General features: G+C 33.4%; 1 protein-coding gene across 3 annotated transcripts in view; it reads right to left on the reverse strand.

The window, feature by feature from the left end:
• Positions 1–23,625, reverse strand: part of BMP5 (bone morphogenetic protein 5) — a 130,276-nt gene extending 106,651 nt beyond the window's left edge. For all 3 annotated transcript variants that reach the window (XM_032140391.1, XM_032140390.1, XM_032140389.2), the window contains exon 1: positions 22,408–23,625. In XM_032140391.1, the coding sequence (XP_031996282.1) occupies positions 22,408–22,897 (490 nt within the window). In that variant the 5' untranslated portion in view covers positions 22,898–23,625. The remainder of the gene's footprint in view (positions 1–22,407) is intronic.
• Between the last annotated feature and the right edge of the window lie 2,702 nt (positions 23,626–26,327).

A 26,327-nucleotide genomic window follows, 5' to 3' on the forward strand; every position in this document is an offset into this window, starting at 1 on the left:
CCCAAATTTTCATGCCTCCTATTCTATCCCCCCAAAATATTATTTTTATATGCCAAGCACTTATAAGCAAAATGAATTTAATTTATTTCTGTTAGTATATCTATCTACTCTCACGATATTAAAATCTATCCAATTCAGGAAGCATGCTATATACAATTTGTTATATACAAATACTATACTGTTTCTATTATAGCAATATATAAAATATTAAAATATTTGGTAGGGCTTTACAGTGTACATTAAAATTTGGTAGGAAGATTACTAAACTTGCTGTTCCACTAGTTCTTAGCTGATTTTTATTTTAAGATGAGTGGTTTTTTTGTATATTTTTGTGAAGATCCAAGAAAGATTCAGTTAAGAGTTTCAGATTGATAATAAATCTTATGCAGATAGAAAGACAATATTTCATCTCTCTTTTCTCATTCAGAAAATTGTGTGTCACAATTTTTTTATACCAGTTTTTATTTATATAAAACTTAGTCATGAAAATCTTACATGTTCTTGTTAAGAGTTCCAATTAAACTTTTCACACTATTATTTTGGTGTTTCTTTCTACTTCTACCGTCATTGGTATGTAATATTTTCATCATAGTCTCTGAGTGCTCTTTATATAGAAGAAATCTATTGTGTTTTTATTTTTAGTCTTATTTCTGCTCTCTTAGTCATACCAATTAATTTTAGTATGTTTTCAGTTGATTCCCAAAGAAAGCAATATTATCATAAAACTTGTAGCATTTTTCAAACTTCCAGACCTCTGTTAATTATTGGTAGTGATAACCAGCACCCAGTTTGTTTTGCTGTCATGCTTCTGTTGTTTATTTTGCCTTAATTTGGAATTTCATTAGACATAATTTTATTATTAAAATATTTGTTGCTGGCCAGGCGCGGAGGCTCACGCTTGTAATTGCAGCACTTTGGGAGGCCGCGGTGGGTGGATCACGAGGTCAGGAGATTGGGACCATCCTGGCTAATGCGGTGAAGCCCCGTCTCTACTAAAAATACCAAAATTAGCTGGGCATGGCGGTGCCTGCCTGCAGTCCCGGCTACTCAGGAGGCTGAGGCAGGAGAATCACTTGAACCTGGGAAGCGGAGATTGCAGTGAGCTGAGATCGCACCACTGCACTCCAGCCTGGGTTACAGAGGGAGACTACAGCTCAAATAAATAATAAAATAAAATAAAATAAAATAAAATAAAATAAAATAAAATAAAAAAAATAAAATAAAATAAAATAAAATAAAATAAAATAAAATAAAATAATAAAATAAAATAAAATATAAAATAAAATAAAATAAAATAAATTTGTTGCTAATTTGTGATAGATATTATTTATCATATGAGTAAATTATCTTTCTATTCCTAGCTCTCTCTCTCTCCCCACCCCCGCTTTCTCTCTCTCTGACTCTCTTTCCTTAATAGGAAACGGAATCAAGTTTTACTGTATGCCATTAATCTCCTATTAACATCACTGCTGTACCAAGGTTAGGTGGTTAGAGCAAGCCCCTCTGGGTTCAGGAAAGAAAAATATTCATTTTCTGTAGAGGATTTAAAAACAGTAATATAACCAACTATTAGTCATTCTGCCTTTTATTATCACCATGCCTCCAGCAATTCTAAACAGTGTCAATGACAAAATACTCCTCCCAGAAAAAATATGTGTTGAGCAAAATTTTAAAAATTGCTGTTGTAACTGCTGTATTTTCATAATATGTATGTAAGTTTCCAATTAGCACATTTTTATTATTTATCCTTTAATAAACATTGTATTCCATGGAAGCTAACGTAGAGAACTGCTGGTTATACAGTCAAACGAAACACACACGGGGTGAGTAAGAACTGAAGTACGGTTCTATTTTTTCTTCATGATCACCATGCTATCATTGTTTATATCAAATCTACTGTTTGCTTGCAGGAATATGTAGTACCACATGACTTAGAGACACAAATAGTACCTTAAGTAAACTCAACCAATTTCAAAACCATTATGTACTTCAGAATTTTTTACCAAATATAATATAGCTTTATTTTATTTTTTGTAAGGATATTTTAGCAAACATTTTCAAATGTGAAAAATCTGGAAAACCACAACAAATCCAAAGAAACAATGACAGACTGCATTATAATTTCTGAAATTGATGGAGAAAAAGGTTTCTATGAATTTCTAACAAATTTCTTTGTGTTTAAAACATTTTCTACTTTTATATATGTTGTTGTGTGCATGAAAAAACTTTCAAAAATAAGATTTATATAAATTATTATTTTATCAAGTAGGAGTGAAGACAGATTAGCAGATCTGGATATCCTGATACTAAACACAAATACATAAAGATCATTTTGATAAAGTCATTGACAAATTTGCAGAAACCTTGGAAATGAAAACTATGTCTTATATAATTGACCAAGATGTTGATATTGGTCAATATTTTTTCATTTCAAAAAAATTAATGCAATTTAAGAGTGTTAATCTAATGTCTATTTTTTATACTGTATTTTTTTCTTATTTTACTGGCATTCATACACATATATGTATATGTGTGTATATATATTCATATATATTTATCATTTCAATAAAGATAATTTTCACTGTATTTTCTTTTTAGCCTTATTTTACTAGATTCATTTCACAATTATTGTTGAAGACAATTTTGTCACACAGAAGAGCAAGGTGTTGAAATGATTGGCTCTAAATGTCAAATATTTTAGGTATGCCATAAATTCAGATTAGTTTCCTAATTTTACCTTATATGCTACATTGAATTGATAGATTCCCTAAAATTAAATCATCCTTTCATTTCTAGAATTAAAATCAATTGGTAAAGACAAATGACTCTTTTAAAAGTACTCAATTTCAATTTGCAAGTATTTTAATTAAGATTTTTCCACAGTACTTTTGATTTTGATTTGCAAATAATTTTAAGTAAGATTTCTATGCAAAAAGACTCTCTTTTTTATATTTTTGTATGCATGTTATGCTAATTTATTTAAAAATACTATGCAGTTTTTCATATTTTTAAAATGTTCCGGACCAATTTATGTAGCATTTGATGTGTTTCTTTTTTTCTCTCTCCCCTAAAATGACAAATTTCCTCATCTCCTTTAGAATACAGACAAAAACTTTTGATCAAATTTTCAGCAACTAACAATATTGTTTACCTATTTATGTTTCTCATTCCTGGGACATCTGGATAAGATTTTTAATAAGGTGGGTGGGGCATGCTGGCTCATACCTATAATTTCAACACTTCCTTTTTTAATTTTTATTTATTTTTTTATTTTTATTCAATTAGTTATTTTTATTTATTTATTTTGGGGGAGAGTGTGGAAGGTCGAGGTGGAAGCATCACTTGAGCCCAGACGGTCAAAGCTGCAGTGAGCTAGGATGGTGCCACTGCATTCCAGCCTAGGTGACAGAGCGAGATCCTCTCTCAAAAGAAAAAAAAAGGGGGGGATTTTTAATATATTAGATATTAGCATAGAGTTAATGTAGTAATCTTTAAAGTGCTAGTGAATATTTATAATACGTTATTTCTCTTTTTATTTGTTTGGGATTTTTCTATTTTTATTAAGTTTACCAGAAATTTGTTGATTACTTGGTCTTGCAAATTAACAACCCTTAGAAGAATTAATCCTATTGTTTTTGTTTTCTAACTCAGTACATTTTGCTTTCACTCCTGCATGTAGTCCTTTTAGTATTTCATGGAGTATGTTTAATCAGATGCTTAATTTATTAATATACATTTATTCTGATCTTTTCCTTTTGGTACCAAACTTCCAAACACATTAATTTATCATACAGTTCTTCTTTGGCTGCTACTTTTATGTTTTGATAAATTTTTAAGTATTTTTTAAATGTTATTCCTTAAACATGTAATTTCCTCTCTTAATATAGCTATTTATTTTAAATAGCTCTTTTATATATTTTATGAATACTTGATTGTAAATATGGCATATATCTGCCTCTGTAATTTGCTTTTACCAGTGAAATCTACCATTAGCTCTATGGCTTTTGACAAATGCAGAATCGGTGATCACCACCCCAGTCAAGATACAGAATAGTTCCATTACCTGCTCATGGCTCTTTTGCAGTCAATCTTTCACCCCACCTTTAATCCCTGGAAAATACTGATCTGTTCCTATATCTACAATTTTGCTTATTCTAGAATTTCATACAAATGAAATTATACAATATATAGCCCTTTGGGTCTGGTATTTTTCACTTAGCTAGATGTGTTTTAGGTTTATGTTTTAGCATTATCAATTGTTCTCCCCTTTTAATGTTGCCAAGAAGTCTAATTCAATGGATGTGTCACTGTTTATTCAGTCATTGAAGGATGTTTAAGTTGTTTCCAGTTTTGGAGAATTGTGAATACAATCACTATAAACATTCATGTACAGGCTTTTGTATGAACCCAAGGTTCCATTTCTCTAGGTAAATACCTAGAAGTGAGATTTGTGTCATAATGGCAAGCGTATGTTTAATGTTATTAAAAAATTGTAAGATGTTTTCTACGTGGTTGTATTATTTTGCATACCTAGCAGCAATTTATACGCATTTTAGCTGGTCTGCACCATTGACGCACTTGGTTTTCTGAGTTCAGGGTTTTTTATTTCTTTTTCTATTTTAGCCATTTTTATGATGTGTAGTGGTATCTCATTTTAGTTTTAATTAGCAATTCTCTAATAATTGATAGTGCTGAACGTTTTCTTACATGTTTATTAATTATCTATACTTTTTATATTTTTAAACTTATATACCACCTGATTAGTGATTGATTTAACTGTTCCACGGAATCTCAAAAATCATGATTTCATACGTATCAATATATTTCAAAGCACAATCCTCATTATGTACCATTTAATTTAATCTCATTAATTGTATTATTTGAGTACAAAATTATTTTGCATTTGTATGTGTGTGTGCATGCTATTATGCAGTATTAATTTTATGGAAAGATTTCACACTACAGTTTTGCTTCTACCAATTTTTACTTACATTTCTAATCATCTTTACCTTATACATTTTAATTTATTACTTTCCACGTACAGAGTTGACACGGCTGAAGCTTTGTAAAGTTTTGTGTAGTTCATGATCATAGTGACTTGTTTTGTTCAATGTCATTCAATTTTTTGAATCCTAGACTTACTAATATAAAATTTTGAACCCCGTTTTCTTCTGCTCATGCAGTCTTGATATACCTTATTATTTGATTTAGAGTTTATCGATCACTCAACTGCTTCTTCAGTGGCATTATTTTTGCAGCTAACACAATATGTTACTTGAATTTACATTAGTAATTATTGCTTAAGTGACATTTTAAAAACTATGCTATGGTACAGTATTGAGAATCAAAAAGTTATTATGTATGATTATAAAATGTTTAAAGCTAAGAAAGGTTGATAAGATGATAAACATGTATAATGAAAACCTGTCATTTAGAGACCAGGTTTAGCCAAAACAAAAATGCAGCCATACTTTCGCACTCTTTCATATCCCTTCGAAGTAACTATCAGTCTAGAAGATACTAAAGAGATCAAGGTGCTAAAAGTGGATTATGAATATCCTATATCATTGTGGTCATTTAAATAACTGCTGATGGCAAAAAGTTCCAAAACATCTTGAGATTCTGTGAAAAGAAATGCTTTGACTCAAAAATCAAACTTGATACTAAACTATAAAGTATATAATTTGTGGGTAAATGCATGCAATTACTACTCAGTTAAAAAATAATGTATACATTTACTTAGTAATCCTTCTCTGCAATCCCAAAATGACAACTTTATTTATTTATTTTTGGTTTTTTTGAGACAAAGTTTCTTTTCTTGTGCAGACTGGAGTACAATGGTGAGATCTCGGCTCACTGCAAACTCCACCTCCCAGGCTCAAGCGATTCTCCTGCCTCAGCCTCCCAAGAGCTGGGATTACAGGCATGCGCCACCAGGCCTGGCTAATTTTTGTATTTTCAGTAGAGATGGGGTTTCGCCATGCTGGCCAGGCTGGTTTTGAATGCCTGACCTCAGGTGATCCACCCGCCTCGGCCTCCGAAAGTGCTGGGATGACAGGCGTGAGCCACCACACTTGGCCAACACTTTTAAATAGTGTTATAAATGAGGTATTACATCTCTGCCATCCAAATTATTCTTTGCTCATATATACTTGAGCATTTTATAATTAAGTTATAGAAGGTTATTTGAACATCAAGTTATTCAGACCAAATCTATCTGCTCACCTCATTTACCTCTAAAACTCTAACTCCTTGAATATTATAAACACCTCATTCTTCTCAATTGTTTTTTAGCAACTACCTACAGGATGACTTTGAGCAATTATTTTCAAAATAGAATGTTGATGGTATGTTTTTAAAATTCTTAAATATCTGGAAATGTCTTCACATGACTGCTATTTACAAATAATGAGTTGGCTGAAAAGAGATCAAAGCAAACAACGGAAAAAAAAGTAAATAATTATTAACACCTAGTCGCAGGAGGAATTTCTAAGCATAAGCGGCAAACTTAAAACTCCCCAAAGAGAAAATATGAAAGATTAATAAATCTCAGAAGAAACACAAATAAAAGAGATATCTTTTAGATTATCAAGAATGTAAATACATAATATTAATTCAGGGTTCATTCTGGTAAAATAGTACTAACGTTTACACTTGTACAAATAGAAATTGAAACAAATTTACTGAAAAGCAATTTAGTGTATTTTTCAGGAGGCTTAAACGTGTATTTATTGCAGCACTATTTACAATAGCAAAGACTTGGGTCCAACCCAAATGCCCATCATTGATAGACTGGATAAAGAAAATGTGGCACATATACACCATGGAATACTATGCAGCCATAAAAATGAATGAGTTCATGTCCTTTGCAGGGACACGGATGAAGCTGGAAACTAACACAGGAATAGAAAACCAAACACTGCACGTTTTCACTCATAAGTGGGAATTGAACAATGAGAACATATGGACACAAGGAGGGGAACATCACACACTGGGGCCTGTCAGTGGGTGGGGGGCAAAGGGAGGGAGAGCATTAGGACAAATGCCTAATGCATGCGGGGCTTAAAACCTAGATGATAAGTTGATAGGTGCAGCAAACCACCATGGCACATGTATACCTATGTAAAAAACCTGCACATTCTGCACATGACATGTATCCCACAACTTAAAGTAAAATTTAAAGGAAAAAAGTTTAAAAAGGTATAGGAGAGCAAGTGATTTAGCAGTGATATTGAAACACTGGTTAGTTTCAATTATCAGTGTTCCTGGGTTCATTTTCCTCAGGAACTCCTCAATGTAGTTCTGTGTAAGTGCATTTGCTCTAATAATTCATTTTCTAAGAATAGACTCTAAAAAACTGGTCAGGAATGTTCATAAACACATGAGTAAAGATATCTATTGCAACACAGCACACAATAGTAAAAACTAAAAAAATTGCATGCCCAATAAAATACTGTTTATGCAAATGACAATGAATTGTCTAGCTGATATTATTCAGTCATCAAAAATATATTCATAAGGAGACAATGAACAAATGAGAAAACTCAAAAACTTAAAAATCAAGAATTAAGTAAGGGTACAACCTTACATAAACAGTTCAACTATACAAAAAGTTATATTTTTAAAGTATAAGACGAAATGTACAAAAACATCAACAATACTCGGCTCTAGATAATGGAATTGTAACTGTTTTCCTGCTCATTTTTAATTTGACATAAAAGTGACAGCAATGTCAACAAATTAAAATATCATAACGTTCCGTTTGCTGTATTTCCAGAATGGCTTTTATAAACAATGTTTCTCCATAAAGGAAAGTTTCTCCCAAATACCAATGATCAATCATGTGAAACACTGTAACTTATATCCTCCTTGCAGAGATTCATAATGCTCATTAGCATAATAAACGCACTGAGGAATCCTGTCCTGAAAACATAAGAACCTATTGAATTAGTTTCATTGCATAGTTCAAATTTATTTGGCCACAAAATTTCAGACAACACCTCTGAAAAGGACAGAGAAATGTTTTGGTGGCTCATGCCTATAATCCCAGCACTTTGGGAAGCTGAGACAGGCAAATCTCATAAGCACAGGATTTGAGATCAGCCTGGGCAATATAGGGAGACTTCATCTCCAAAAAACTTTTAAAAATTAGCCATGTGCAGTGTCATGGGCCTGTAGTCCCAGGTGCTTGGGAGCCTGAGGTGGGAGGACTGCTTGAGCCCAGGAAGTGAGGCTGCAGTGAGCCGAGATCACACCACCGAACTCCAGCCTGGGTAACAGAGCAAGCTCCTGTCTCGAAAATTTATTTTAAAAAGTGATGTTTTCAATGAAATTCATTTCAGGAAATCCTGACAAAGAACTCTGATTAAAAAGAGTAAATGATTGAAAGTGGCCAAGAGATTTGAATATAATTATAGTTAAGCACATGCTTTATCATATGTCAATGAAATTAGTCTAATAAAAATTAAATGTTTGACTTTTCATAAGTTCATCTGACTTCCTAAGCATGTCTCAGACTAAATAATTAGAAATCAGATATTAAGATCCTTCACACTTCTAGCATTACAATTGGGCTATTGGTAGATTGGGTACGAGTGGCTAAAGGTAAAGAGAGAGAGAGAGAGAGAGAAATAAAATAGAATTTTTAAGAAGCAGCAGGTGATGTCTTAAATGCTCATTTTTACTCTTAGCTACCTCTTGCCTTGCTTTTCAAAGCAGAGATTAGTTTTCAGTGTTTCAGCTAAACGTCAGTATGTTAACAACTGTACCTGCTTTTTATAATTCATTGTTTGGTCCCTCTGTTTGGTATTGAGAGCTGTGGATAACCGGGTCTGAACTGTCCTCGTGTACTTCTGCATTTTTCTTTGAGAAATTTTGTAGCTCCAGAAATATTTTCTTTTGGAAAACAAATATATCCCAAGTCCTTACCCTTCAATTCATAAGATACATAAGGAGCAGAAATAATATATTTTGCTTTTCTGTGATACAGGGGCAGTGAGTGAGCAATGGAAAGAAACTCACTTTACACATGCAAGAGATTAGGGCTGTAACTGCTACAAGTCAAAGGATGTGTATTAAATATGGGATGTTATTAAATATTATCTAGAACACAGAGGAGTTTCAGTCATGACTAGCAGGATGAAGCAGAAGTTATCTGTCAGTTTCTAGCTGCAGTAAGCAGTAGGAGATTCCTAACTTGTAAGCTGTAGATGTCTCTGCAACCCACACTTCCACTTTAGTAGGTTTCTACTAAGTCGCTGGCCAATCCCAAGTGGGGTCAGAGAAGCTGAGGCAAGGCACTCATACTTAGCAGCATGGCAGCCCTGCTTATACGGCCTTCTAGACTGGCCAGCAGGTTGGAAATCATCCAGCATCCAAATAAACTCACTATTACTTTATTCCAATCTCCAACCACTTCTTTTAAGGCCTATTACTATTTGCAACTTTGATATTTTACCTCTTTTCTATTTTGCCAAATGTTAATCTTATTTATGCCAAACCTGTCTTTTAAAAGTGGGAATCAATAACACAGATCAATCTTTCCACTCCTCATTACTGACCAATTAGATTGCATGTCACAAATGTCAGTATCTTTGGTGTCTGCAAAGTGCTTCCTTTCCCTCTGTTTCATGAGTATTTGCCTCCTTTGGAAGGCCAGCAACACAACTCATCTATCAAAAGCCCACAACAGTTGAACTCCAGGGAGTAGACTCTTGGTAACCTCATTATTACAGACTTTCTTCTAAAATATTTTTATTTCATTTTATGACATTTTATGTCCATTACTGATGAAGTGAAAATAGTGCAAATTCAATATATAATATGTTGGAAAATATATAGAACTCCACAAAGAATTCAAGCAATATCCCCACAACAGCAGCCTTCTCAATAGCATTGACAAAGGCAGCACAGCATATCAGTGAATAGCTTGAGCTCTGAATCCAGTTCTTCCTATTACAGGAAGTAGGACTTTGGACAAAGGACTTCAGGGTCTCAATTTCTTCATCTATAAAATTGAGTGACTTTATGAAAAATTAAAATGTTAGCACTTGAAATGCTATCTGCATGCTCTCTTGCACATCACAAGCACTACGCTAGCTGTAGCAAACAGAATATCCACTAGAGAAGAAATCATTACGGTCTTAACTTCTTCCACTTCTATTATTTCACTTTTATGATAGAATGTTTTGTTGATGTGAATTGATAGATGAACGCTAACAACTGTGATGGTGTACCAGTACACTTACATCCATATTTTGATGTAATTTTTACTTCACAATTACAGTAAACTACCAGGAAAGAGTAAGGAAGTCATAGAATATTGGTCAATTTTTCTCGACAATCAACTTAAAGTAATCATTGCCCAATCCCCAATACCATAAGTAGATTCAAGGAAATGTATGAAAGTGGTCCTTATACCAATTCTCAGAATCCCCTTTTATTTCAATTTATAACTGTATCTCCATTGACTCTTATTATATCCTGAAACTACATTATGTTCAATGTATACAGTAGCAAAGTAAACACTGTATACAGTCTTGTTAGCAGTAAAATATGGGTGAAAATCTTTATCCATCACAACTGAAGAAGTAAGATAGGGCCAGGGGTAAGATTTAGACAGCTCCAACAACTTAATTTTGAAAAATTGAATGCTCTTGTATCCTTATTTCCTGAATACAACACAAACAATGAATGTTTGAGACACACTTATATTTTGGAATATACAATTAGCATCCAGTGTAAAATATAAAACCTTCCTTTCGGATATTTCCTTGAAAGTCACTGGAGCCTCCATACTAAGAATTTCCCAGAGCTATACAAGCAGGCTTCTAACAGACTCTCCAAGCTTTGCTGCAACTTGGTTTTACCTTTGCTCCAGTCTTTTTGGACTAAAAGGCTTCCATAGGTTCTGTCAACTGGTAACAGGTTTTAAAAAAAAATTATTTAAAGGGATTTCTGTTGGTGTTCTTAATTTTACTTGGTGCTAGATTTTGGGTGTGATTTATTTAAAGTATGTGACATTGAGCAAAGAAAAAAAAAAAATCCTGGCACAAGAATGAAGGATTCTGGGCCTGGACCTGGCTCCTTTGCCCTGTGATCTTGGCAATAAAACAGGCACAGTCTTTCGCACAGTGTCTGGCCCAATAGTAGGTAATCAGCTTATATTTGTTAAATGACTGAATGAATGACCTTTCAGAACTCCGATTTCCATAGATGTGTGTTGTGGGATCATATCTACTTCCTTGAGTGCTATATACCGCAGTAATTTAGATCAAACTACATAACATATATAAAGATGCTTTTAAAAAATATAAGCCATTATTATTGTTGTTGTTAAAAGTTGTATACTTTTTGACTTCTCCAAAAGTTTGTTACAAAGCAAAGAATAATGGCAAAGAATATAAAAACTGTCGCCAGAGCATGGCTCCAGTAATGATTCTGCCATTTACTAGCTGGGTGGCTTTTATAAGTTATTTACCCTCTGAACACCCTCAATTTTTACATCAATACATTGGCAGAAGTATATCTACCTACGCAATTAAGATGTGTATACATTGAAATAATGCATAAAAATCACAGAGTTCAGTCTCTGTCACGGGAACTACATTTATTGTTGTTATTGTTCCTTTAATTATCACTACTACAACTATACTGTGACCAGAAAATTTTACAGACGATTAGCAGCCACATAATGACAATGTTTAGGTCAACATGGATTGTATATATAACACTGGTCTCATAAGATTATAATGGAGCTCAAAAATTCCTATCGTCTTGTGACATCATAGCCATCATAATGTAGTACAACCAATTACATGTTTTCAGATATGTTTCAATAAACAAATACTTACCATGGTGTTACAATTTCCTACAGTTTTCAGTGCAGTAACATGCTATAGAGGGGTGTAGCTTAGGAGAGATAGGCTTTACCATCTAGCTGAGGTGTTTAGTAGGCTATGCCATCTAGATTTGTGTAATACACTCTATAATATTGGTACAGTGATGAAATCACCTAAAGAAATGTTTCTCAGAATGTACACCCCCATTTTTAAAGATGCATAACTGTGAATGCATCACACATATTAAAAAAAGCTCACTTAATTCTGATAAATAAAATTATTCCTCAATGTAAATTACTGAAGAATGACAACTTTTAATGTAAAGTGTAAAGAGAAAAACCTTAAATGGTGGTTTGAATATATCAATAAATATGTAGTTGGAATCTGTACTTACTTCAATAACTTTACCCATCACAATTAAAAATCTAGCAGTGATTATCGCTACGATTTGAGTATGTCCGCTCCTAAGCTCATGTTGAAAGTTGATTCCCAATATGGCAGCGTTGGGAATTGGAACCACGTGAAAGGTGCTTGGATTATGAAGGAACTGCGATTATGAAGAGATAAATGTCATCTCGTGGGAGGGAGGGAGTTATTGCTCACCTGGGAATGGATTAGTTCCCTTGAGAGCAGGTTATAATAAGTCCAGTCTCTCTTGTGTGTCTCTGCACATACTCACGTTCCCTTCCACTTTCCACCAAGAGTTGAAGCAGCCCGAGACCCTCATCGAATGGGCTGCCTGATCTTAGATTTCTCAGCCTCCTGAATCATGAGCCAAACAAACTTTTCCTTGTAAATTACTCAGTCTCAGGTATTGTGTTACGCCAACACAAACAGACTGAGACATCATATTAATGACTTATCTTCCAGTATTTTATCAAATAATGAGAAAACAATAAATCTATGTTTTCCCACTCAATATATTATGAAATATCAAAAATCAATGTGATGATTTTACAATGTGCATCCTGTAATAGAAGATGTCCACAGTTTATGTATGGCCTTTTGTGTGGCTTTGGAGACCAAACAAATACATTTTCATCCTGTTTAAAATATTATAAGTTATTATAACAACTCAAGAAAATTAACAAAAATATTTAATAGCCTCATCTGAAAAAAACAACCCAAACAAATAGTCGAGGAAAGTCACAATACTTAAGGCTGAATGGTATTAAGTAGAAACAACATTATAAAAATGATTTAAATAGTAATTAGAATAGCTGCAAATTATAAATCATAAATTCAGACATGATTTGTGTTACAGACAATACTGAAAGCTCCAGGATTGAAAGATTATTTGAACAGAGTGACTTTCCTGCTTAGAGTTTAAAAGTTTATACACCTAAATTTTCATCATGAATCAACTTCTTAAAAATTAAAACCCTCAAAGTGAGTTGACTTATGAAAATAAGCATTAAAAACTTTTCATTTTTTTTACACTCTTTAAAAGTGTTCTTTATAGACTGTCCATGTCTTTACAATGAAATATCTTCTAATTGTATATTACTACCTTGGCTTCTAATCAGTTTCCCCTTCTCCTTAACAAGCAAGGAAATGGAACAGGTAATATCTAAAATTAAAGTAAAACCATGGAATAGTTCTAGGACTCTGACCAAAGGTAATATGAAAAGCACCTTTCAGCAGCTAATCACAGAAAATGTTGCTTTTGGGTCCTCAGAGGAAAGCACCACAGTCCGTCTCATGAAGGCTCTGCCATAGACTGACCTTTTCCAAAGCACCCTAGTGGGGGAACAGAGTCCATCAGCTGTCCAACTTGAAGAAAGAGTCAATGAAATTCAAGGTTTTTCTTTTAGACAGAGGAAAAACTATGTGCATAATGTTTCAGAATTTCAGCAAGGCATTTATTTGGCAAAGTCTTGTAGGCTGAACGTAGATTTTCTCTAACATTAGATCTCCATAGTATATTCTAGTAGAAATAGTTGTAATAGCAGTTGAGACCATTAATTTAGTATTTGTCTCATGTAGGCTCAAAAGTCTAGGACCTTACCTTATACAATCTTAACTCCAATTCTGTATTATGAGCTCCACTTAGATGAGGAAATAGTTTCAACGAAGTGAAATGGTTTGCTCAAGGATACGCAGCTGGAATTCAAACCAGTCTGGCTCCAAAGCCCTAACACTGAAACCCTACTAAAACAGTTAAGGGAGAACCAAATGACCCTTCTTCACCCAGAGCAAAGAATATATCTACAAAAATTTTGACGTAAAGCATATTTAATTAATAACCTTCATTTCTTCCCCACTAGATAAATAAGTCTTTTGTGTGTCTGCATCAAGGTTGTTTGCAGAGGAGCCTGCACGGTTTCTGAGTTGCACCCTCTCTTCCTCTTTTAATAATTATATAAGTGAAATTTCCAACTGTAGCAAATTTGATGGAAAACACAAACTGTACTGGAAAGGAATTGTTCTATTCAGTGTTTCTCTGTGATTGAAGGGCAGGGAGTGGCTTTGGCCTCAAGGTTTAGTGCTTGATTAGTTATGAGAACTAAATAGCTGACATACCTTCTCCACTACTAATTCTGCCTCTCTGAGTCACAGACACTCTGCCAGAGGAGAATAAAGGTAGCAAAGAAGAAAGACAATAATCCCTATCTACCTCATTCTAACATTATTTTTGCCTGCAACATTAACTATGGAATGCGAATGCTGCATGTGAGAATAACATATGATTCCACTCAGAATTCAAAAAAGCTTTAACACACAGTCAGGGATCATCTCAGGAGGTATGGCATACAATTGAGAATAAACAGGGATTTGAAATATAAATTGCTCTTCATTTTGTTCTACATACTTGCATATATTCTACTCGTTCCCATACTGAATTTTTTCATTGGCAATTGCAGTCCGCAGTTCATATTGTGATCTGAAAGTGCTGCTATTCCTTGTTTTAGGGGCTTTTGTTTTCTGGGTAATTTTTGTTTCTTAATTTCAATTTTCTCTAAAATGGTTTTAATATACCACCTGAAATTATTGACCCATATACAATTTAAGGATTTTTTTTTCAGCATGCCATGCTTATATTTACCACTTTATTTCACCAACTCCTGAAGTAATTATCTCTCACACGAAATTATTATTCTCTCTTGAATTTTACTATAAATGAACTAAGACAAAGATCAACATATATGTCAGTAACTTGCACTGAAATTGAAGTAATTCCAGAACACTTGCTGACTAAACAACCAATGTTTATTTATCTACTTGTGCCAAATATCTTCCATTTGTACCTCAAGATCCACTCTCCACATTTCCCTATTCTGCTATTCTCACCAAGAGACTAACTTTTAGGAACTGCACCATTGGGTTCTGTGGCTCTCTGGCTTTCAGTGAGGGTGAACCAATGGAAGACCAAAGCATATGGTCTGGGTATTTATCCCTTGGTATCTGTATCCGCCCCCTGCTGAGTACCTACGGATTAGATGCATGGCATCTTTCTCCCAATGCCTCAGTTTCTGTCAGGGCACCTTCCCCACATATCTCTCCTCTGAGCTTTTGGTAACTATGCCCCCTGCCCAGGAGTAGTGAAGGCCACCCTGCCATCCCAAGATACTATATGATCCCTTGTTTTGCTGCAACAAAACAAAAAAAAACCTCTGTCCACAACACTATAAACATTATAACATTATTTAAACTCTCCTAAATTATTCAGTTTGCACATTCTGTCTCTCTTCTTCTGGAAATGCTGATACATCTCAGTGGGTGGGGCAGGAGGGGAGGGATGAATGGGACATGGTTTCTGTTGCCACAACATGTAATCAAACATGTAGGACTAGCATCACGGGCAAGTGACCTGTGCAGTTGCACAGGGCCCGGGCTTAGAAGGGCGCTGCTCTTGGTGTAATACTCTGCTGCCACCATCTTGAAATTCTTAATAATTTTTGAACAAGGGGCTTGCATTTTCATTTGCGTCAGGGTCCACAGATTATGTAGCTGCTCATGCAGATTCTCTCAACATTCGTCGAGGAAGGTGATCTTATTATCTGCACTTTTTAGATAAGCAGCCAGACGCACAAATAATTTAAATAACTTGCTCAAGTTCACGCTGCTAGTAACCATGGAATATGGGATTCCAATCCAAGCATTCTGGCTTCCTGTATACTACTCTACTTCTGCCATGGAAGCACAGAAAAGAAAGCAATTAAATTTAATTTATAATTAAATTTTAAAGTCATGTGAGCAGTAATATGCCATGAACTTAAGATTCTAGAGATGGCTGTGTCTCCTATATAGGAAGGGTAATTACAGAGTCAGAACAACAAATAACATTGAACTTTTCATATCATTATAGCATTAAAATAGCTAAAGGATTTTGTACATGTTAATGCATCTTTTCTTGATTTAGACATGTCTTATAGTCCTGAAGAAAATCTAAATAGGATTTACGTCTGTTGATCCTGACTTTTTAAAACTATTTTCTTTATTCTTAACAACTCCAGGAAACCTGTTTAACAAGAACAATAAAAGTTGCTAATTTTTTTTTCTAGAAAGAAATTGAACAAACACAATATCGAAGACAAGGATCTTCATTGTCTTAGAAGTCATAAAACAGCACAATTTCCAGTTTAATTTCAACATCCAACTATTCAGAATTATACAAGTTTTTGGTTTCTAAGAGTTATGTAATATGTATTTAATTCACTACCTTCCAAGCCGAGGTTAATGCATTCTTTTTGATTTATGGGGGTTTTTTGTTTGTTTTTGTTGTTTTTTTCTCCCCAAACCACTGAAGACCTTTCTTACTAATCTACAAACAGTCATTTTTTTCTCTTTTTAAACATTTTACATTTTAATAGATTTTGTTTCTGCCTTTTAAAATTATCATTTATCCACAATTTCTTGGTCAAGACTCATACAAACTAGGTGTTACTACTACTTGGTTATGCAGATCGTTTTAAACATCTCTGAAAAAGGCAGGTGAATATGCCACCATTATTTTTATCTTACTGTCAGACTTTGTGAGCTGAATCTTAAACATCCCAATCTGACATCAAAATCAAAACAGACCCCTTTTTCCCCTAAATAAATGAGCTGTTTGTCAGGGCTGACTAGTGTGTTTTAAAGGATATCGTAGTCAAGGGTATTATTTTAAGAGATGAGCAAATGGGGAAACCCCACAGCCCAGCCAATAAAATATGAACTTAAGGTGCAAAGAAGCACTCATAAATATTACTTTGAACAAGGGATTCATTGTTTCTCTCCAACCCTTTCAGTGGTTCCTCTGATCTCAGCCCCTCTCCTGTGCGTCAGGGAAGCCTCTTCCTTTAACCTGTGGTTTTTTAAAGCTGAGCTACTACATTATTTATGACTGTAAATGTGAGTAGCCTGTCTGTATGCTCCTTGTACACACATACTGAGACAACCCCCCTCCTTCCCCACTTCGGTATTTTAGTGTGTAAGGATGAAAGGGTTTTCCCCTCAAGCTGATGTGGTTGGGGATGTTGAATTAGCTGCTGTTCAGTATGAGGTAGACTGAGGATTTCCCAGCACCTCCTCCACCTGTACAACTCAAAAACCAGCCTTTAATGACTCATTTCATTCCTTTTCTTTCTTTCAGGCTCTTTTTCAAAAATATTTTATTTCTTTCTCTGTCTCATCCTTATTCCTGTATGCCTCTATATCTTACTCTTCGTCTCTTTATTCTTTCTCATTATCTCTTCTCAAAAAAAATAATTTCTTCATGGAAGTGACAGAATATTAAATAAGGATAATAAGCGCAAAAGCTTTTTATAAACTAAATAGGAATGGCATGTTTGATGAGTGTTATTTTTATTCATTGTTGATTACTTTTTCTTTCTTTTACTTTTCTTGAAATTTTCCCTTTTAAATATTATTTTATAAAACAAAGGCAAAACACAATTAAATTCTGTCAATGGGATCCTGAGGGAGAGATGAGGAGGCAAAGAAGAATGGGATGATGGAGAAACAATTACAGGGGATGGCAAGAGCCAGGGCAGCTCTGATGCCCTGGGGAGCTTTTCTCCCAGTGGGTGGAGGCTGCAATTGGCACATCATAACCTTTTCCTTCTCAACTGGAGAGAAAACAGGAGCGTGTACCTCAATTCTCAAACTGTAACTAATTGATTTTCAACTAATTTAAGCCTCTAGCAAACCAGGACCAAAGGCAGACCCCAGGAAGGGTGGGAGTGGTAAGGAGAGGGGTGCCAAGAGAGCCTGGGGCTACAGAGACCAAGAACAAGGAGGAAAGGCCAAAAAATACTGGGATGAGAAGGGAGGAGGGAGAGTGGTGATATTACAGAAAATGGAAGAATGAAAGGGAAGGAGAGGTGGCAGCTGAGGCAGCCCCAAGTCCTTCTTAGTTCCAGCTCATACCTCTCATTAAACTTTTAAAATTTGATATTTGTGAGTAACCACTACAATCTGAAAAAAAAAAAAAAGCATTTAATTAAACTATGATTATAACTATCTCTGGCAACCCAGAGTTTTTCTCTCACGCCAATCACTTGACAATCAACCATCTTTAAAGGAGAAAAAGAATCCCGTTGGTAGTGATTATGAATATGAAGGGTCGTTGAAGAAGAGAGAAAAAGGTCTCCACACTCAGCAATATTTTTCTCTTCAAAAGTTAAAACTTTTACAGAATGACTGTTACTTTACCCATTATTAGCATTAGTTACTCCAGGCATAATTTATGAATATAGACTATAGTGGCTTTATATTATCTTTCCTTCCAACCCATCCCCCTTCAAAAAAAATCTTCCATGTGTTTATGGGTGTGTTATGTTACACAAGTGTTAATAACTCTGTTGGAGAAACTACATAGATAGGCATCTTTAGGTAGATTTGTATATAAATTCCTTTCCACTGGGCACTTGATTCAGCCAAAAACAACAATAAATTATCAATGATGTCTTTCAAATCTGTCAACCGAGAACATAAGCATTTTTTCCTTCCAGTACCAAGAGGATTTACAGTACGCAAAAAAGGTTTAGTTTTTGAAAGCGTTTTCTTTCATGATAACAGACTAAATATGTTTTTATATTTAAAAAATTTAACAACACATTTAAATATTTTTATGCTTGGAATTAAAACATATTCTTGAAATATATCTAAGAGAAAAATCATTAATAAACTCAAAGTTCAACTTTTTCCAGAGGAATACGTAGATACAAAGAATAATATAAAAGTAATTTTCCTGTTTTTACTTCTTCTAAAACATCTGGTGTTATGTCATTATGGTGATAATGTCACCAAGTAATCAGATAAAATTGGCTTCTAACTAAAAGATCTTAGAAATACACTACATGTTTTCTTTGTGTAAACAAGAGATAAATATTGTAAGCAAATTATCTAATCATGTCTTTAACTTGTACTAGTATTTAATACATATACTAACACTTAGCACTTTTGACAAAGAGATGGTTAAAAAAGAAAATAAAACTAAACAGAAAAACATTTTTATTACTAACAAAATAATATTATATGGACCAAGCAAAAATTCCACTGATATTCAACAGTTTTAGGGAAAAAGCAAAGAATTCAATCTGTAAAATTTAATACTATGAGTCTGATAAAAGTGGCCTAAGAATAATGAATACGATCGAAGGAATATTTCTCTTCACACAATTAATAATTTATATTTGTTTGTTCAAAATAAACAAGTCACTAAAATAAAAGTTAAAATGATGTGTTTGGTTTCATATCCAGATGTCTGCCTGCCTTAGGCAATTTATTTACATTTTATTTTGCTTTTAGTAAATTCAAATCTATTTTTCACTTACGAATATAAAGCTAATCTCATCTGAATTTTAAACAGTAGATATTTTGTTAAACATGATTCTGAGTTTGGATTAAGTTTAATTGTTCTTCGTGACCAAAACTATGTTGAAAAAAGAATTTCTGAATGACAAGGTAACTGTAGAAAATCCATTATTTGACTTGAAAAGGACAACACACAAGCATTTTTTAAAAGGATGCTACTAGATCTTTTTTATGTAATTCTTCTAATTATGGGAAATGTCAACAGATTCTTTTCACATATTTAAATATCCAGGTGACTTCCTCAATACAAATCCCTTGCCTATTACTAATGTGACTCATTTGTACTTAGTCTCAGCTATATGCATATCTTTTAAGACAGTGAAAAAATAAAATCTAATCCTTTTTAGTCTTATAAGAACATGAAATAAACTACAGGTAATATTTGCTAATGGCTATTACATTTACAAAGCACTGACACTCTTATTGTAGCTAATAATGTTATTACACTTTCACCTTTTCGGAGCATGCTTATTTACTTATTTGATTATAAAAGAAATGCAAAAGTTAAAGCTTTTTACTAAGTAGTGATCAACTATAAATCTTGGATGTATTTGAAGGCATGATCAAAGGATAATTAAACTGTGGTTTAATTTTCCTTAAAGTCTACCAAGAAAAACTCACCTAGTATCAGAATCAGTTTGTCAGTAATTTCATGTAAGACATTTAGTTTGGAATTATTAAATAAAGAAGAAACAACATACTTTGTTATTGAATATAAAGCATTACTCAGCAGTTCAGGCATGATAAAAATAAATACACAATTTCTCTAAAGCTTATAGCTAACATTGTTTCTCTAGAGTCAAATGAATAATTGTATTTCTTCATATAGGCAATAAACTAATAAACTGCTATGTTATCATAATCTGAACAATGTAACCAAAATGTCATTTATTTTTAAATGTGTTTCTCAATAATAAAAACGTTCTAGGAATCAATGAATAAAACTATTATTGGTTTTGACCTTCGTACTCTATGTAGATTTATAAAAAGTAAACACACAAATTCAAAAATCATGCTTACACTTCTCTTGTGAATGATCAGAACAATTCTAATAAATATATTATGACATTCATGACTGAGCTATTGTTTATTAAAATATGTAACATACATATGCTTCTTTGTCAGATTTTAGATGATATGACCTGATTTTCTCAATGGTTTATGAATATATGAATTTTGCTAAATTGAAGTTTTCCTATTAAAATATTTAAACTATTTTAAATTCTTGAATAATACTTTAGAAATGTTACAAAGCAAAATGTACCACGAGCTACCTTTGCATATCCCTTATACTAGGTAAAAGCAATCACGTTAATTTGAAATTAAGCCATATTTTAATGGCTAAAAAGTTCCATGTGAAGTCTGTTAATTATATGTAGAAGAAAAGGCCTCCAGGACACCTGATTAGTGCAACAAATTATGACTTACTCACTTAATAATGAGACCTTTGTCTCTAGCAACATAAAACATATGATTTATTAAGTACCTTATCCTTCATGCTAGGATTGCTAAGAGCAAATGAGCAGAGTATATTAAGCAACATACATTATAAAAGCATCCATGTGTTATTAAGATTTGTTGATAATCTGACTTTTCAAAGAATATTTCCTTTAAGATGTTACATGAGGAAGTTTTCAATTAAGTGTTTAATAAAACATGTTAATTTTAAGTCAAAGCAGATTGCATTTTTAAAACAAAGTTCTAAAAGCTATAACATCATAAAGTTCTCAGTTCTTCCCAGTGGATGAAATTTGTTGACAGAGTTTTTAATCTTCAAAAATAAAATATATTCGATGTTATTTTCCTTTGACTGCCAGAAGATAGTAAATTTCACCTTCAATTTCTACTAAAACATTTAAAGAAAACAGCAGCCCTTATAAAATAATTTGAAATTGGTAATCCATAATATTATTGTGAGAGGGAATATTGGGAATTAAATTATCATTTGACATTATCAGTATTTAAAAACCACCATGAAGTACCAGCTATGACTAAGACATAATTATAAAATTTTCTCACTAATATTGTTGTGGTCTACAGAAAATTTCAATCAAATATTTTATCTCATGTAGAAGAAAAATTTTGTATAGATAAAGACCACTAAAGCATGTTTTACATTTTTCTTGCCTGTGAAAAAAATCAAGTAGCTATAACATACTTTACTCATTACAGTTAAGAACTGTTAGATTGAAACTTTATTTCTGAAATATTTACAATAGAATTTCAGAATCCCTTCCTCGATTCCTTGATAGTAATCTTTTATGGTGCTATTCGATCTTGGTTAATTTTACCTCTATATTTTTGCAGTAGTTGCCTCCCCTAGATGAGAGATTTTTAAGTAGTATGTGAATATATACTTATATGTGCTTTAAATCAGTTTAAAAAAAAAGTGGTTCCGAATGTCACTTTTACTTTCCCATCTGTAAGTGCTTCTTTTTTTTATTGTTGCCCATAGCATAGCTATCCTCATAAATTTCCCTGTTTTTAGACTATTGCCTTTGCATTCACATATTTAAGCGAGGTTGAAATTTTAACAAGATCTGAAAAGACCCACACTATAAGTGTTTAAATTTAACTATTCATATTAAATATATAGATATGACTTTTTGCCTAAGGCATCAATGAAAGAAAGAAAACAGAAGCTAAACAGGAGAGTTAGAGAAAGCGTCTTTATATAAACATGACCACCTACCAAGCAGCTCCTTTACCATTAGGAAAAACTTCCACTTTGTAATAACATAGATTAACAAACAAATGAACAACATACCTAAGTTGACAAAGCTCATGACCATGTCAGCATCATTCAGAAAGTTGGTATCATGGAGGCTGGCTAGAGGAGGACTCTGGGTGGTCAGAGGAGTCGTCCGAGATAACTGTATACCACGAGGATACCCATTGGGAGAGGCTGGGTATCCCCTTCTTGCCCCTCTGGTCTCTTCTGCCAAGGATGCCCTCACTGAGTACTCCGACTCTTCAGGGTTTTCTTCATTGGTCATGGCATTGTAGAGGTCCAGCATAAAGAGAGGTGCAGAGGACGCTTGTTTTCCAGGTGAAAATGGTCTGGGTCTGTGAGGCAAACCCAAGATAGAGAGAATTTCCCTTTGTATTTCCCGTCTTTCGTGGTTCCGTAGTCTTCTATAAATAAAACTGGAGTGAACATGATTGTCTCCCAAACCTCCTTTTGCATAACCCACTAGAACCCAGCAACTCCAGAGGAAACCCACAATACCCTTAAGTAAAAATACAGTCAGATGCATTTTTGTCCAAAAGCAAAAGTTGATATTTTTAGTCCTTCTTGTCCTCTAAAAAAAAAAAAAAAAAATCTAAGTTTCTAGGAGGTACAGTTTCCCAGTAGCTGAAAAAACAAATTTACCTATTTTTCATGACAGTGACATTTCTGAGCACAACATCCTCACCGATTTTCCTGTCCTATTTTAAATATTTTGGAATGTGTCAAGAGTAGTTATTTCTAAGAAAGCTGAAACTCAGATTTCCAATTATCCACAGTTGTTAAGAGTTTTTGCTGCATTGATGTAGCAGAAGACGGCTGATATTATTTGATCAGATGACCTATGCATTCCTATATGAATTTATGATAATCAGGCCTTTGGTATTTGAATTAGCAAAAGTTGATCTTCTGATAAACTGTAGTTCCCAAAGTAATCTTCACTTGCTCTTGAGTTCTTCTCAACCCTTGAGCTCTTTCCAAAACAAATCCTGATTTCTGAATCACAGATCTATGCTGATCTGCACCTTGGTGTTGGAATATATATCTGTCCGGCAGCTTGGTGATAACTTTAACATCTTTTGTGTCGTCTTAGTGTAAAATAATACTCTAGGTTGTACTATTCAAGTAAATGTGTTGCCCTGAATTTACTTGAAATCCTTCCTGTAAGTCCATTCAATCCCTTTCTCCTTCTTACTGTTAATTCCACCTCCAGCAGGCACAAATATACCAGCCCTCTTCAAGAGAGATCTAAAGAGTAATGTAAGCACAACCCTGCTGGGAAAGAAGAGGCTTCTCATTGTAATTTGAAACTGGTAAAGCAAAAAGAACTTAACCCTTTTGCTACCAGAAAAGTCTCCATTTTCACAATTTTATAACCACGCATCTAACATAGAACAGTGATGCATGGGACATACAAATTCTAGGGGAAATAAAAGGCAGTTTTCAAGTAGTACACTGAAAATTTTGCCATCCATTTTACATAGTACTTCTTTAGATCTTTTTTGCAATGACATGTACTTAATACACTTCTGTATTAAGTCTCAGGTTGTGCCTAAGTTAGCTTGATGAATCTCAGTTCTATATTTGAGATTATTTCTAGTTTTTGTTAGTCATTAAAATGCACTTCTTAAAAACTAAAAGGATGAGTTGTAAATTGAGGTTAATTCACTGTTTCTTAATGACAGCCAGATCCTTTTAAAATAAAATACAGCAGAGAATTAATCACTAATAAATACATTCTAGCTGCCAAAATAGTAGTTGTAATAATTCAATAACAGTAATTAGATAACCTAGCTTTAAATGTCTTTAAGTATTAAAATTTTAAGCAGAAAGTTGAAATACAAATATCCTAAGATGTAGTGTCATGATTCACAACTTTTAAGTTATTTCAGTTGAAATATACACAGACTTACAAATTAGATATTTCCTATAAATTGTACTCAATACTTTGACTTGTTTTAACCCATGCAAATAAACACAAATCAAATCGTCATGACTACATGCAGATTGAAATTTGAGTTTTTAAAATTTGATGGGTAAAATTGGGAAAGTGCACACCTTTCTAAAATACCATACTTAATCCAAGGAAATGAGCAAAGTATGTGTTTATCCTTAATGTTTAATGCCTTTAAAATTTGGAAGTCTACAATGTTTTTGTGCAACTATAATTTTCCTTACAGGCTCTCACTTAACCTTAGGGCTCACAGTACTTTCATTGTCTGGGATAGTATTCTGATACCAACGTAAATTTATCAAGCAAATTCTAGAGCTGTTATGAAATTTTAATGTTTTTCCTTTACCTAGAGGCGCCTGGTTTCTTGTTTCTTTTTAAATATTTCCTCTGAGTGTATAAAGAAAAGTCATATTTCTTAGAAGTCTTCAGTTATTGGTGAATGCAGAATACTGAAAGGGTTTGCAGAATCTTATTGTACGCATCATTTTCTTATACAAAGTTATTCCACGAAAACTTGATGTTGCTATTTAATATTTGCTTTACCGAAATTTAATTATTAACAGTCATGTAGGATACCACAGTAGCAGATGCAAACGCTGACATACATGCAACACCCTTGTAAAATAGATATCACAAAGAATAGCAATAGTGCAGGTTGAAAGTAAGTTAAGAAATACCACTTCAAAAAGAAATAGTTTAAATGGCTAAAATTCTTGACATTGCTTATTTAATATCCAAACCAAACTAAGAAACAAAGTCAAATCAATTACTTCAAGACAAAAAGTTTCTCTGCATTTATAAAACATCCTAGATAAAGTAGGCTACAGTTCTCAATGTTTTAAAATATATCATCAAAGTTATGAATTTGCTTCATTTGTCTCTAGAGCACAGCATAGAGTTACAAAGTAAAAATTTACCACACTAGAGGAAGAAACAACTCTTATTATCTTCCATATGTGCTGATTTTTGTTCTAAGATACATGTGAAAAATAAAAAATGAGACTAGGCATCACAAGTCTTAAAAAATCATTTTCCCAAAGCATGATTTATAATATCAATCAGTGTAATTATAATTTAATTGTTTCACCAGGCATATAGCCTACCTCTATATTGGAAATCAGTTGCTAGTATTCTTAGTCAGAATATTAAGTAATCACCCTCCCCACCGACGTTCCCTTCCAACTCAGACTAGATTTGGCAAACACTCATTTTTCAAAAAGATCAACTTGTGCAGTGAGAGAAAGAAAATAAAGAAAAAGCCTTCCAGGAATAAAGAGGAAATAGTAACCGCCAAACAAAAAGTCGGATTCATTTTCAATTAAAAGTACATGTATTTTACTCCATCATTTGAATTCTCAGGTAGACTTGTATGTGAGAGCAATTTGAAGGATAAAGTATTTTGCAACTGAAAAGTATAAACATTCCAAATTTCAGAGTATGTATTTAAAGTTGTATAAGGCATTGAACATACAGAATAAGCATATGCTGAGAAAGAAGACATGGGGACAGGAAAAACACCCAGGACATCACAAAAATTGTGTCTAAAGATAAGCACATTTCAAAGAAAAAAAAAAAAAAAAGGAGCCTTGTAAAAATCTACCTTTCACAATGTATTATTTCCCTGGGTATATCCTAATGTGAGGAAACTTCTGGTAAGGAACAGAGACGATGGAATTCATATAAGAAGTATTTCTCCACTGTCATTCTTTCTGACCATTTTTCTTTCCCTTATTAAAATCTGACACATTTCGTTGATTGATATATAAACCAACTATGTCCAATCAACCAATTTTTTTTTTTTTAGTTTTTTAAAAGAAACTTGCTCCGAAAAAATTTGAAGCATTTAAGTCTGTTTTGCTCACAAGGACCTTTCTATTTCACTTTTGGCTTTTTGTTTTTGTGTTGTTTTCTCCTTGAAAACATTTCTCCTTTCTCTCTATTAGGAGAAAAATCTCCTAATATAAAGATACGACTGCAGTGAAAGACAAATACCCAATATAAATGG

This window comes from Hylobates moloch, unplaced genomic scaffold (genome assembly GCF_009828535.3).
Source record: "Hylobates moloch isolate HMO894 unplaced genomic scaffold, HMol_V3 SCAFFOLD_20, whole genome shotgun sequence".
Taxonomy (NCBI): Eukaryota; Metazoa; Chordata; class Mammalia; order Primates; family Hylobatidae; genus Hylobates; species Hylobates moloch.